The 12,879-nt window shown below is 36.2% G+C and overlaps 2 protein-coding genes across 2 annotated transcripts in view; one reads left to right on the top strand and one right to left on the bottom strand.

The window, feature by feature from the left end:
• The first annotated feature begins 53 nt into the window (after positions 1–53).
• LOC140159085 (large ribosomal subunit protein mL65-like) lies at positions 54–3,824 on the top strand. The gene is made up of 4 exons (XM_072182428.1): positions 54–750; positions 1,401–1,509; positions 1,833–2,003; positions 2,544–3,824. The coding sequence occupies exons 1-4, from the start codon at positions 76–78 to the stop codon at positions 2,861–2,863; spliced, it is 1,275 nt and encodes a 424-aa protein (XP_072038529.1). The 5' UTR covers positions 54–75; the 3' UTR covers positions 2,864–3,824.
• The window catches only part of LOC140159086 (erlin-2-like), a 24,534-nt gene continuing 15,435 nt past the window's right edge, over positions 3,781–12,879 (bottom strand). Inside the window, exons 10-12 of the mRNA XM_072182429.1 lie at positions 12,613–12,692; positions 11,717–11,851; positions 3,781–10,185 (exon numbers count right to left, since the gene is read on the bottom strand). Coding sequence (XP_072038530.1) covers positions 10,159–10,185; positions 11,717–11,851; positions 12,613–12,692 — 242 coding nt within the window. The 3' untranslated portion in view covers positions 3,781–10,158. The remainder of the gene's footprint in view (positions 10,186–11,716; positions 11,852–12,612; positions 12,693–12,879) is intronic.

Below are 12,879 nucleotides of genomic sequence, written 5' to 3'. Positions count from 1 at the left end.
TATTTGTCCCGGAAAATTGAAAATCTAGAAAATTAGATCAACAGCGTTCTGTTTCTAGAAACACATTTGTGCAAAATGGCGACCTCCATGTGGAAAACTTCTGTGCTTTTAGGCCAGAAATTACCACGGTTTTTACGGCTCTCTGCTATCTGCAGATTGTCTTCAAGCGCAGATACCGCGCTAGAAACATCACAAGTCGAATACCCTCCAATTGGACCGACTGGCAATGAATTAAGCTACATTACAAGGATGGAGAGCATCAAAAATGCAGCGACCGTTCCGGACATGATCTATTTACTGAACAAGAAACAATGCTGGAACTATCAGCTCAAACCCCAGTGTTTCCATCCAAATTTTTTACCAATTTACAAGCACGCAACAAAAACACACATTGTAGAGGGTTTACCAAATTATGTGGCAAATTTTGTTAACTCTGACAGCGTTGGTCAAGTGGCTGCAAATGTGAAAGACTCTGTGCAAAATTTTGCTTTGGGAGAAATGATGTACGATTACAGACACAGAACGTGCAATAAGGATATATTCAATCAACCCCTCAATAAATCCAAAGGGTTTGTGGATAATATGATCAATCACTTTCTGCTGACAGAGATTGGTCAGAGCCCACATGTCGTAAGTGGAGAATTTGACCATGATGTTGAAGTGAATTCATTTTGGGATAGAGAGGATACAAGGTATCAATATACTGGAACACCATTATTCCTTTTACGTACAAGGGAACCACTTCAAGAGGTAACAAGTTTTTGCTGTTTGTATGTAGTCTTAAACTGACGACACCCTCATTGTTTTTCAATCAAAATTCTGATTTAGAATTTACAATTGAACAGCATACATAAAAAATACTTGAAATAACCTACCTTTTTTGCTGTATTTGTGACAAATCCAAGATGAATAAAACAATGAAGACTGAAGTATGTTGTTTAATACACACAATTGAAATATTTTTAAGTAGAATGCGGATGCAGTACTTGGGATGTTCCATGTTCAAAATACTGCATGAACGTGGCACACGGGTACGGGGGATAATCATAATCAGCGGCTCAAGACAGCCACCTTTGGTCACGATTGGCGACAGAGTGATGCGCATCAATGGCAACACCGGCATTGGAATGAAATAGCAATTTTCTTTGTTTACCTCATTCAGTGCAAATGTTATTGTTAAAATATTTTCATCATCCATTCTTAAAAAACTTTTAAATAAACTGTTGAAAAAAAAAATAGTTTAGATATTTAAAGTAATTTCCAGCACTTGGTCATATAAAACTACATTTACCTGATTGGTTGTTGGCAAAAATCCTGTAATGGTTTTCAATGTTCATGAGGTTGGATAAAACTTGTATTTTTGATTGCATTAAAGAACCTCTTTCTCCTCTCTTTTGCAGTTCACCAGTAAAGACAGCGAGTTGTCAGTAGGTGATGTAGAATCTTACCCATACAAACCACAGTGGTACAGCATCTTCAAACAACACCACAATTCCAAATGTTTTCCAGGTAAAAGTTGTTGTATTTTAATAAAAATGCATTCAAACTTTTTCAAAGGTTTGATGAGCAAGAACTACACAAAGATGAGCTCTGTGTGTCTGTCGGTCTCCTTTCTCTCTTTTCATCTCTCAATCTCCCTCTAGATATTTTCTGTATATCTCTGGATCTCAATTTCAGTCAAAACTGAAATTTCATGTGTGCATCAAATTGAGATCCGTGGAAGCACCATCAACAGGAAGCTGGTGATGATCCAAACAATAATCTGGACACTGAAGGCTCCACTGTATTCCATAAAATTAAGCTCAAGTTATTATTATTTTTGTTTTTACCAGGACTCAAGTATGGGAACCCCATCAATTATGGTCATACTCAAGTTCATGTATACCAAAGTGACAAAGAAAAGATGCTGGATGCTGGTGGCCAGCCTTACATTGATGAGCATGTTCTAGGTCAGGGGCTGATGACATCATTTGGGTGGATGACTGGCATGAGCATGTATAATAGTAAGTATTATCATATTTGTCGGGGGGAGGGGAATCATTTAAGGGGGAGCATTTAATATAAAGCGCAAATACAGTATTGATAATTAAGTAGAGCCTGGGGTTGAATTTCAAAAAATGTGGTATGTCAAAATTGCTTCCTGCTCCTTTGGCTTGACAAAATTTGATTGCCATCCATACGTCCTATTGACATGCTAGAATTTCTTAGCCCCGGACTATACATTATACAGCACTTTACATAATGCCACATTTTGGGGAACCCTCCTCCCTCTGGATGAACATACATATCTATATTCTTTCTTATCTGCTCTTTGGAGTACTAATCTACTCCTGTAGTACTTATCTACTTATTCCAGAAAAATTCAGCATTATTTCATTCAAAATTGTTTTGGATTAAAAAAAGAATCAACTATCAAGTTACAATGGGTTTAAAAGTGCTTTATGCAGTTGGCCACTGGTAGGTACACTGCTGTTTTTAAGAATGGAAGCTAATGTAAACCAATTTCTAATGATTTCCTCACTGCCTTCTTATACTTCACACAGAACACTACTGGGATGATGATTTGACCCGACCTATGACCTGCAACACCATAGTAACCGATGGCCAGAATTTCTCCTTTTTCTGCTATCAACTGAACACCATCGCGCTTCATTCAAGAGTCTCGGAAACCAACCAACTGCGCAATGTGTGCTGGTACACCAAAGATGCGCAGCTGTACGAGAAGCTGACGGAGGATGGTGAAGTGGTCAACTTCAACGTGGACGTCTTGAAGACGGTCATTGGCATGCTGATGATGCCACCTGGCATGAACATGCTGGAGGCTGAAGAGAAACCTGCGCAGAATGAACTAGAAGAGAGTTAACCACAAAGGACATATGATTACTAGTATTTGTGACTATCAACTTAAGCAAAACTTGTATCATTCATCACACACAATGAGTTTCTTTTCTTTTTCATTTAGCAATATAATTGTTGATATTTTTCTTATACAATCAAAATATTGATGTTATTTTGATCCACTTTTGGTGACACTATGGGCTATTCCAGTTGAAACCCATACACCCCTTATGGAAGACACGGCCTTAATCTTCCACACAGGGAGTGTGAATTTCAAATGGAGTTACCTGAATGGGTGACTCCTATGGATGGGAATGGAGGGGACAGCTTTGGGTGCATATAAAGAGCTACATTTATCTTTTTGTTTGTTCCCTAATTCAAGATTGAACAAAATATGAAAAATGGCAACTTCAGTTAAACTCCATGTTTCCCAAAGTTGATTGTGTCAGTGGCCACTAATTACTGGGACATCAACAGGAGCAGTGGCGGCGGAAGCCTGACCATTTAACGGGGAATGGGAGATGAGCCTATTTTGTTCGGATTTTACTGAGAATTTTTTGCATGCAACGTGTGTGTCACATTTCAATTTCAAACTATTTTAGCCCTAAATGAAGGTGTATTTTTCAATTTTTTGGTTCAGTGCGTGCAAAGCACAAACAATTTTGCAATTTTACTCTATTTTGGGCCAAAAAAGGTGATTTTCATGCTAAAAGATGCACTGGACAATTATTACTTGATATTTCTTCTATTAGACAGTTTACGATTCCGAATTTACTTATCATACGCCCGTGGATCATTTATTCAAAATTGTGTCACATTTATAAGTGATTTTGAATAGATGCACAGGCATATGATTTTTAGGGGGGAGCTGTCTAGTGTCCAGGGACAATACTAGAATATATTGGATCACAACACAAGAACTTGAGTTGGCAACAAACAATATTGGTGTGACAAAAAAGTTTTTGATTTATTTGATTATCAAATAACATGTTAAGACATATTCAAGACTTACTTAACAATTAAAAAAACAAGACTTGGCTACATTGTAAAAAAGGAATGTAATAGGATTTTGAGTTGGATGAACTTATTTGCTGCGGAAATGCCACTTTGAATAGAGAATAAAAGTATGCATACATTTATGACATCAAAGAGTCTAGTGTAATTTGTATCAAGAATACATGATTTGTAAATGCACACTTCCTTTGTAACTCTATACTACACCAGTCTGGCATTCCTTGCACAATGCAAACACACAGCTCACAGTAGACCAGATTCTTCCAGGGTTAAGATCAACTAAAAGGTGCAAAGCTAAGTGGTACAAATTTGAACCAATTACAGCACCTCTTAGTCTTACACTGTCACACACCGTATACTACCTTAAATTTGGTACAAAAATGTGTTTTTTGTAGTACGGTTTTCCCAACTGAAATGATAACAAATACATAATAACAAATATTGAAAGTGGTACACATACACCAAACATTGTGGTGAGAGATAGTAGTGTGGTCACTATTAGCTAAGGCTAATGAAAGTTGATATGAAGTTTTGCGTCATATATTTTGTCTAATGATGAGGTGACTCTTTCCATTATTCATTATTTGACTGTATTTCATTAATTAAGTTAATGCTAACATCTTTACAGACATTTTGCATCAGATTGAGAAAAGATTGCAGTGGACAGGTAACAGGTAACTTTGAATCAACTTTCATTAGCCTAATAGGCAACTAGGACAAAATCCAAGGTTCACAGTTCAAAAACATTTTTTTAAATTGAGGATTTAAAATAAATCTTTTAAAAGAACCGATTAGAAAACATCCAACTCTTAGATTGAGATTGATAGTTATTAAGCTTTCAAATTCAACTTTACATCTTTAAATTGAATTGTAATCCTTGAAAGATTGATTTCAAATTTAAATTGAGCAGATTTTGCATGGGTCTGGACCATGGATTTTCTATGAACCCAAATGTGTGTCCCTTATGGACAAACCTAGGTAATCAAAGATAAACAATTAATAGCTATAGTATTATGTGCCAAGAAAGCATGACACTTAACCATTGCAAGCTTCCCTGCCCAATTTAACCCAATTGCGATTTTATCCTAGATCCAATTACGGATGCCTGTTCATATAGCCATAAATTTTTTTCTTTTTATTTTGGTTCTCGTTCTCGCCTGCATTGGGAGGTATTCCACCAAGAAAGCTTTATAAACACCTGCTAGCAATCCCAATTTTGCAATGGAGGAAAAAAAACATCTCCCACCCTCATCAATTCATGAAAATTTCCTGACAAGAACCAAAAATATGAATTTTTTTATGTTGCCTATAATACCTACTGATAATCATTCACATTGATTTTATTACATACACCAAAATATATACAAAATAAATCCATGTACAATGTACATGGATTTTTTATCACATTTTTGTTTTTGCACATACAAAACTGCATGTACTTTGTACAATTCATTGCACTGCTACAAAAGCATTCACAGAAGAAATCAGGTGGCAAAAAAAAGGTAATTCAATGTTACACTTTCATTTATATATATTGCAAAACGACCTTGAAAAAATCAGCTCATTTTATCTCAAATAAAAAAAACCACTGAATTGTCTTTTTTTTTTGTTACTCTAAATGGTACAATGGGCTATTCTGTTTAAAATCCATTCCTCTCTTATGGAATACATGACCTTAAATCTCCCACAAAGAGAGTGTAGATTTCAAATTAAGTCACTCGTTCAGGTAAACCCATTTGAATTTCACACTTCCTGTGTGGGAGATTCAGGTCAAAGGTCATAGAATAGCCCAATTTGTGAAAGCCATAACCAGTTTAACATTCTATTATATCACAATTGTTGCCCATTTCCCTCCAAAATATATCAAATTTTACAATTTGATCTTGAAAGCATTTTGATCTGAATAAACAGAAAACATAGTGTCTATAATACAGGAAATTTCTGCACTTGCTGGTGACATGCATGCCCTGTTTACTGCAAAAGAAGAACCCAGTCTCACCATGCTTTGCAGCTTGTTTGGTGAATTTGCCCATTTGCAGGGTTACACCATATGCAAGGCGAGCTCAAACTGGCAATATTAGAAATGAAAAGAAGAATTATGTAACTTTACACAATGTTATAAAACTGGTTCAATTCCCATACATATAAGCTGCCAGAGCTAGGCATATGGTGGAACCGTGCATGAGCGAATAACAGACATTTCATGACGTGATTCAATTGGAACTTCACACACTATAAGCAGTATACATGGCTGCATCTGCAAACAAATGCCAAACTTCTTTGATAAGCAATCGTCGTTGGGCAGGAAAAACCTCCTGTGTGTCATTGGCCCCTGAACATGTTTAAAGCAAAACCTCCTTTGTAACCTCTTGGCAGTTTTGTTTTAAACATGTTCAAGGGCCACAACTACATAGGAGGATTTTCCTGCCCAAGGACGCAGTGTAGTTAATGATGCAAATTCTTTATATCACCTGATCGGTAGTAATCAATTGATTACATCACTCTGAGTATATCTACAAACACATAAGACATTCATTTTTAAACAAAGATTAACACAAAAGATAATACAAAAACAAATGTGGCACGATCAAGAGGAATGAGTCTAAATGTTGCAAATTTTCAATTTGATATTTCTTCATAGACACTAAATGCTAAATTTGGTTTCAAACCCCATTAAAATTGGACATCTGGTTACAAAGTTATGAGTGATTCATTCTCCAAGTTTAAAAACATAAGAAAAGGATAAAAATGTATCACAAAGGTCTGTTTTTATCAATACCTTAAAGTCAATAATAGATTCCTTTTGATCATGTCATATTCTGTTTTTCAAACTAATGCCCATATCATACAAGGAGTCGCGGTGTGCGATTGAAAAATCGCTACCAGAGTTCAGTCCTGGCTGGTGATGTAGTGACAAAGTTACCATAAAGTTCACGGACTGCGATTTGACACTAGGACCATCAAACGGCATATCGATCAGATATCGGGAATCGCTTTTCCAATAAGCGATGGAAGTTATGTCACAAAAAATGCTACGCTACTTACGATTGCCTAGTATGATATGGGCTGAACTGCTTCATAAGTAACTAGAATTTGACTTGACATTTAATTCACAGATATTCTGCTGACAAAATTTTCTAATAGTATTTTAGCTTAGGTTTCATTTAATTCATGCATATCATAGAAAATCATTAGATTAGATAGAAAATCATAGATCGCTATAATTTCTGTAAGTGGGTTCAGCTTATCTCACTGAACACAGTATAAATATGATGCACCAGTAGTAAACAATCTTGCATAGATTAATGTTACATCAAGATATTGAGAAGTTCTGGTAGAATTTAAGCATAAAAAGCAAAGTAGTTAGACTCCCATCATGTTTACATTCTGCAACGAATTGTTTGAAATCCATACACCCCTATTTTGTAATACATATCTTCAATGTAATATGCCATTGTCCACGGGACCTTGCATAAAGCTGTAATTGCAAAATTAAAATAATTTTAAAAAGATTTTGGATTGCGTTCAATAAAAAGCCGGACTTTTAACATTTACCGTATTGAACCTACATGGGCTATTCCTGTTGAAATCCATACACCCTTCCACACAGGGGTGTAGATTACAAATGGAGTCACCCATTCAGGTTACCCCATTTAAAATTCACACTCCCTATGTGGGAGATTAAGGTCATTTCTTCCATAGGGTGTATGGATTTCAACTGGAACAGTCCATTTTTGATGCAATGCTTAATATTCAACATATTGTTGCCCATCGGACTTATCGCATTGCTACTTGCACTCCATTTGCTCTTACTATACAACTTTTAAAGTGGAGTGCAAAATTAGTGATAAAAAAGTGATATAACTTCTTGGACACACTACTCAGTTTGCAAATTTTCGAACATTACACCGTAATTATACTCCCCATGTCAAAAGGCAGTTTCTACTCTTGACATACCTGTATACAGATACTGTGTTTTTACCTGGGAAGGCAAAACATTTAAGCTACTAAAATGCTAGTATAGCAGCCCTGAGATTGTAGTAAAAAAGTAGCACAAATTTGAATGCAACCAAGATGTCCACAACCACCCACATACTGCCATGTTTGTTTGTTTTTAATACATTTATTTATACTTATTACATAATTATATATCTATCCATTTATTTAAATTGATACAACTCCTTCCACCACAATCAGTACATATTGAAGTGCCAGTTAGTGATTTGCCTGACCGAAACACTTCATAATTCATCAAATGTGACACGATCTGGTCCATGGGGGGCCAAAGGTGGCAAATTTGAAACTGAGATAAAGGTAAAAATATGGAGTCAAAAACCCAATAAAATACAGAAGGAAATAGGCATCAAAAAACTTCATATCTTTAGAACCAAGTATGCTAGACCTTTAGTATTTTCAGTAAATGATAGCCTATTGTATGTATAATGTAATAATTACAGTAACTCAATTTTCAAAAATGCCTCCTTTGGCCCCCATGGACCAGATTGTGTCACAAATTGAGATTACCAGTGATCACCTATCATTCGCAATTCATAAATGATAGCTATGATTTTTCTGGTAGATTATAAATGGGGCAATAATTATTATTCTTTTCATAAAACCAGTCTATGTTGGACTGAAGATAACAAAAGATAATTATGTGACCATGATTTTGGTCATTTTTGGAATAACCTTCTTTCATCAAAGCTGTCACCAATGTATCCTCTTGTATGGCTATTCCAGTTGAAATCCATACACCCCCTATAGAGAACATGATCTTAATCTTCCACACAGGGAGTGTTGAATTCAAATGGAATCACACATCCAGGTAAATACCTTTGAAATTCATACTCCTTTTATGGAAGATTAAGGTCATGTCTTCCACAGGGGGTACATGGGTTTAAATTGGAATAGCCCATTACATGTATTACATAATGCAGTTTATGAAACCTTTGAAAAACATTAATAATTATCCAAAAAGAAAAAACAACCTAACAAGCACAATCATGTTGAATGTCTGGTTGTAGTCTTGTAAATGTCATTTCGTTGAGAGCAAAGTTTCATAAACTATGACTCTTAACCCCATGGGCACTACCGGCTTTCTTATCTTACAGTACCTCTAATTGGTTAATTTCATGACATAAGCAACTGAGTAACCAATCAAAATACAGCTCTTAGGTCTCTTAGCAATTTTAAGCTTAATCCCCTTCAGCCCTACTGACTATTCATATCATATCTCTGATTGGCTCAAACCATGATATAGCTCTCTTTGTAACCAATCAACATGGTTCTTACATAGAGGCTGATAATTCGGGGGGTAGTGCACATGGGGTTAATTCTGAATTACATTCTAATCTATCCATAAATCATACAACTGAGCTGGATTTATTCCATGCTGAGTACTGATACATTGGGCCATTCCAGTTAAAATCCATACACCCCCTATGGAAGACATGACCTTAATCTCCCACACAGGGTGTGTAGATTTCAAATGTGGTTACCTGAATGGGTGACTCCATTTGAAATCTACACCCCCTGTGTATTAGATTAAGGCCATGTCTTCCATATAGGGGGTGTATGTATTTCAACTGGAACAGTCCATCAGATTCAGGGGCATACCCAGGATGGCAAAATACTGGGGGAGCCCCGCCACACTGAAAGGCTGTCAATCTCCCAAAATGTGCTGTAGCCAGGGGGGGGGGGGGTGTGCAGGGGATGTGACACACCTCCCCCAAAATGCCAATCCGGAAAAATGTCCACCTTTTTCTGCAGAAGGTAAAATTCACAAAAAGTCCCCCTTTTTCAAGGAAAATGTTAAAATCAGGGGTGTGAGTGACTTCTATTGAAAAAAGAGGAACTTTGTTCAAAAAAGAGGAAAAGCACTGAAATATGCTCAAAATGGGCTGAAAATGAAAGAAAAAGCTAAAATTTTGCCTCAAAGAAATTTCCAAAAAAGAGGAATTCAGCTTAAAAGAGGAGATTTCACACCCCTGTAAAATTAGCACTTTTTGAAGGAAAAATTCACAAGAGGTCCACTTTTCACTTATTAGCTCCCCCTAAATAAATCCTGGCTACTGTCTGAGTTTACAGACAACCTGCCACCTTTGATTGAGCCCCAAATACCATTCCTGTCCATGCCACTGAGATTCGCTGTTGATAAAAATATAATACCTGCACTTTCAAATATTGTTTACTTGTGTCAATCATCTACCATAATGAAAATGGTCCAATCATGCTAGTGAGATGAGTGCTACCTCACAATGTTTGAGAATACAGGCATTGTTGGTCGTTGAATTTCGCCCTCTCTACTCATTTGTTGTCCTTGCCTGTGGATGTCTGCAAAATAACACATATTTATATGATTAATGATATTGTTTGCTTGCAGGTGGATACCAATTTTAAAGCATGCAGATAAAACATGCATATTCAGTAAGCCAAGAAATTAAGGTACCAGTTATGTTTACCCCCTGTATATCATAAACAAAGACAGATATGCCATAATTGGAACCAGCAGCCAATAGCTGCATCTTTTTAGCTCGAATTTAAGACCTCATTCGTTGAAAATGTTCAAGAAACAAAGACACGACGATCCAAAACCCCAAGGAAGGTGCCCATTTAAAAGTTGCAGTTTCCTCCATTGCATGCGCAGTTGATTTGTACACAAGGCGTTCGCAAACATGGGAACTAGCGCTGTGCTTCCATCGATTAGCACGTTAAAACTAGCATCATGCTTTCATTGATTAGAACACAAAAGTGCAACTTTTGATTTAGTCTCTTCAGTAGGTTTTAGATCACCGTTTCTTTAATTTGCAACCAATTTCAACAAATAAGGTCTTGAATCAGAGCTAAAGAGTTCAGGTATTAGCTGCTTGTTTTAATTTTGACATATTTGTCTTAATTTAGGATATACAGGGGTTAACACAACTGGTACCTTAATTTTTTGGCTTACTGTATATCGTCATGAGTTTGGCAGACAACAGTATTCATATTTGGCTTTTGGTTAATTTGTTATGCATGAATTATTTTTGAATTGGCAAACAAAGGATCAAGCACTTTAGCTCAAGAGGGCAGCATATCGATATTGTAATGGTGATAATCGTCGCCCGTACAGCGCTGCACCATTAGCTAACCCTGTATGCCGCCCTCTTTTGTTTATCATATTATACTGACAAAAAATTGATATGCTGCCCTCTGTAGGTAAAGCCCTGATCCCTTGTTTGCTAATTCAAAAATAATTCATGCGAAACATGAATTTACCTAAAGAATATGGATTCGGCTGTCTTTTTATTTTATTTTTATTATTTTCCTTTTCTCTCCTTCCCCTATTCCTTCCCCCAGATAATTTTATCTGTATGCCACTGAAAGGGCTGCCATCCCCTCTTCAAGACACAGGCTACCAGGGTATATTAATATTAGTTTTTTTTTTATTACTCTTAGGTGCAAAAAGAAAAGCCCATGGCAGTTTCAAAAACGAATGCGGAATGAGGTTTTTTTAAGATTTTTATTTTATTTTTAAACTAAATTTTGAATTAAGATGTCATTTTCAAGTGTTCAAAAGTACACCGCATACAATTGTGGTTGATTTACACAACTGAAGTACAAATATCAATTGTTTTATACCTTAACAATGCGAGTATTGAATCAAGTAACTTTTCTTTCAAATTTGACTCAGAATTTCATGATTTTACGGCAAATAACTATAAAAAAAAAAAAGGAAAGGAAAGGAAATTAATTTGCCGTTTCAGCTGACATGGACGCGCTAAGAAAAACGAACAAGCGTGAGGGCTTTGAGACATAACTTTTTTTAGCCTTTATAAGTTAAACTCAGAGCCACTTCTGATCAAAGGTTTTTTATCACCATCCTTACCTTTTTACTCGCTGCAGCTACATTTGCGCCATTGTCAAGGAACATGGAGGGTATATCGCTGCCATAATAGATCTTAGTATTTCTACCAATTGCGTCCAGTTTTAACATCTCCAAATATGCAGGGGTTAACCGTGCCTGTTTTTAAGTACAAGAGAAAGACATGATGAATAGTAGCTGATGGAAAAACTGTGCAAGATGTTAATACTATGCGTGCTTCAGTACCTTGTCATAAAGCCAGGGGCCGTAAATAGTATACAAATATATACTGCCATGAGAGGTTCTGGTTTAAACTATGGGCCCGAGGTGAGATCAATAGTACTATTTTTATGAGGGCGCAGTCCCAAAGGAAAATAGTATTAATTGATCTCAACGAGGGACCATAGTTTTAACCAGAACTTCGAATAAAGGCAGTATATATTTGTTTTATATACTTCATTAATATATTCTTTGTTCATTGATTGGTTAAAAGAAAATTATTTGACGTTTGGACACTCCAGCTTTTATCCTGAGTGAACAGCACGACCAATTTAAGCACAACCTATATTTTGCCCTTCAAAAAAATTGAATAGGCAAAAATTTGGCTAACCAATTACAGCAGCGCGAAATCACGCTATGGCAGTTTCACGTGCGTGAACTGTTCGCCGTATCGAATGCTCGCACGCCTTGGACGGACTGGTCAAAAGTACTATTTACGGCTTGGAGGTACTATTTACGGCTCATCCGGGACATTGATACTATTTACGGCTTAGAGGTACTATTTACGGATAGGAGTACTGATGGTAGAACTATTTTTGGTCATGTGATCCACTTTTAACCAATCAATGAACAAGAATATATTAATGAAGTATATAATAAATGGTACAATTGGGGTAATGAGTTACATAAGTAAAACTTACCTTATTGGATTCAGCTTCCTTTTCTGCTTTATAAAACTCTGCATCAGCTGCGGACTTCACTTTTAATAGATGTGTTTGATCTAAAGTTAAGAAAATTGAAGCAAAAATTCAAAAATGCAGATTAGAAATTGAAGTTAATCCATATGTCTATCCATATACATATGGAGGACATGATCTTAATCTTCCACACAGGGAGTGTGAATTTCAAATAGAATTACCTGAATGAGTGACTCCATTTGAAATCTACACCCCCTGTGCAGGAGATTA

This window comes from Amphiura filiformis, chromosome 8 (genome assembly GCF_039555335.1).
Source record: "Amphiura filiformis chromosome 8, Afil_fr2py, whole genome shotgun sequence".
In the NCBI taxonomy this organism is placed as follows: domain Eukaryota; kingdom Metazoa; phylum Echinodermata; class Ophiuroidea; order Amphilepidida; family Amphiuridae; genus Amphiura; species Amphiura filiformis.
This window is presented reverse-complemented; position numbering and strand designations above follow the sequence as displayed.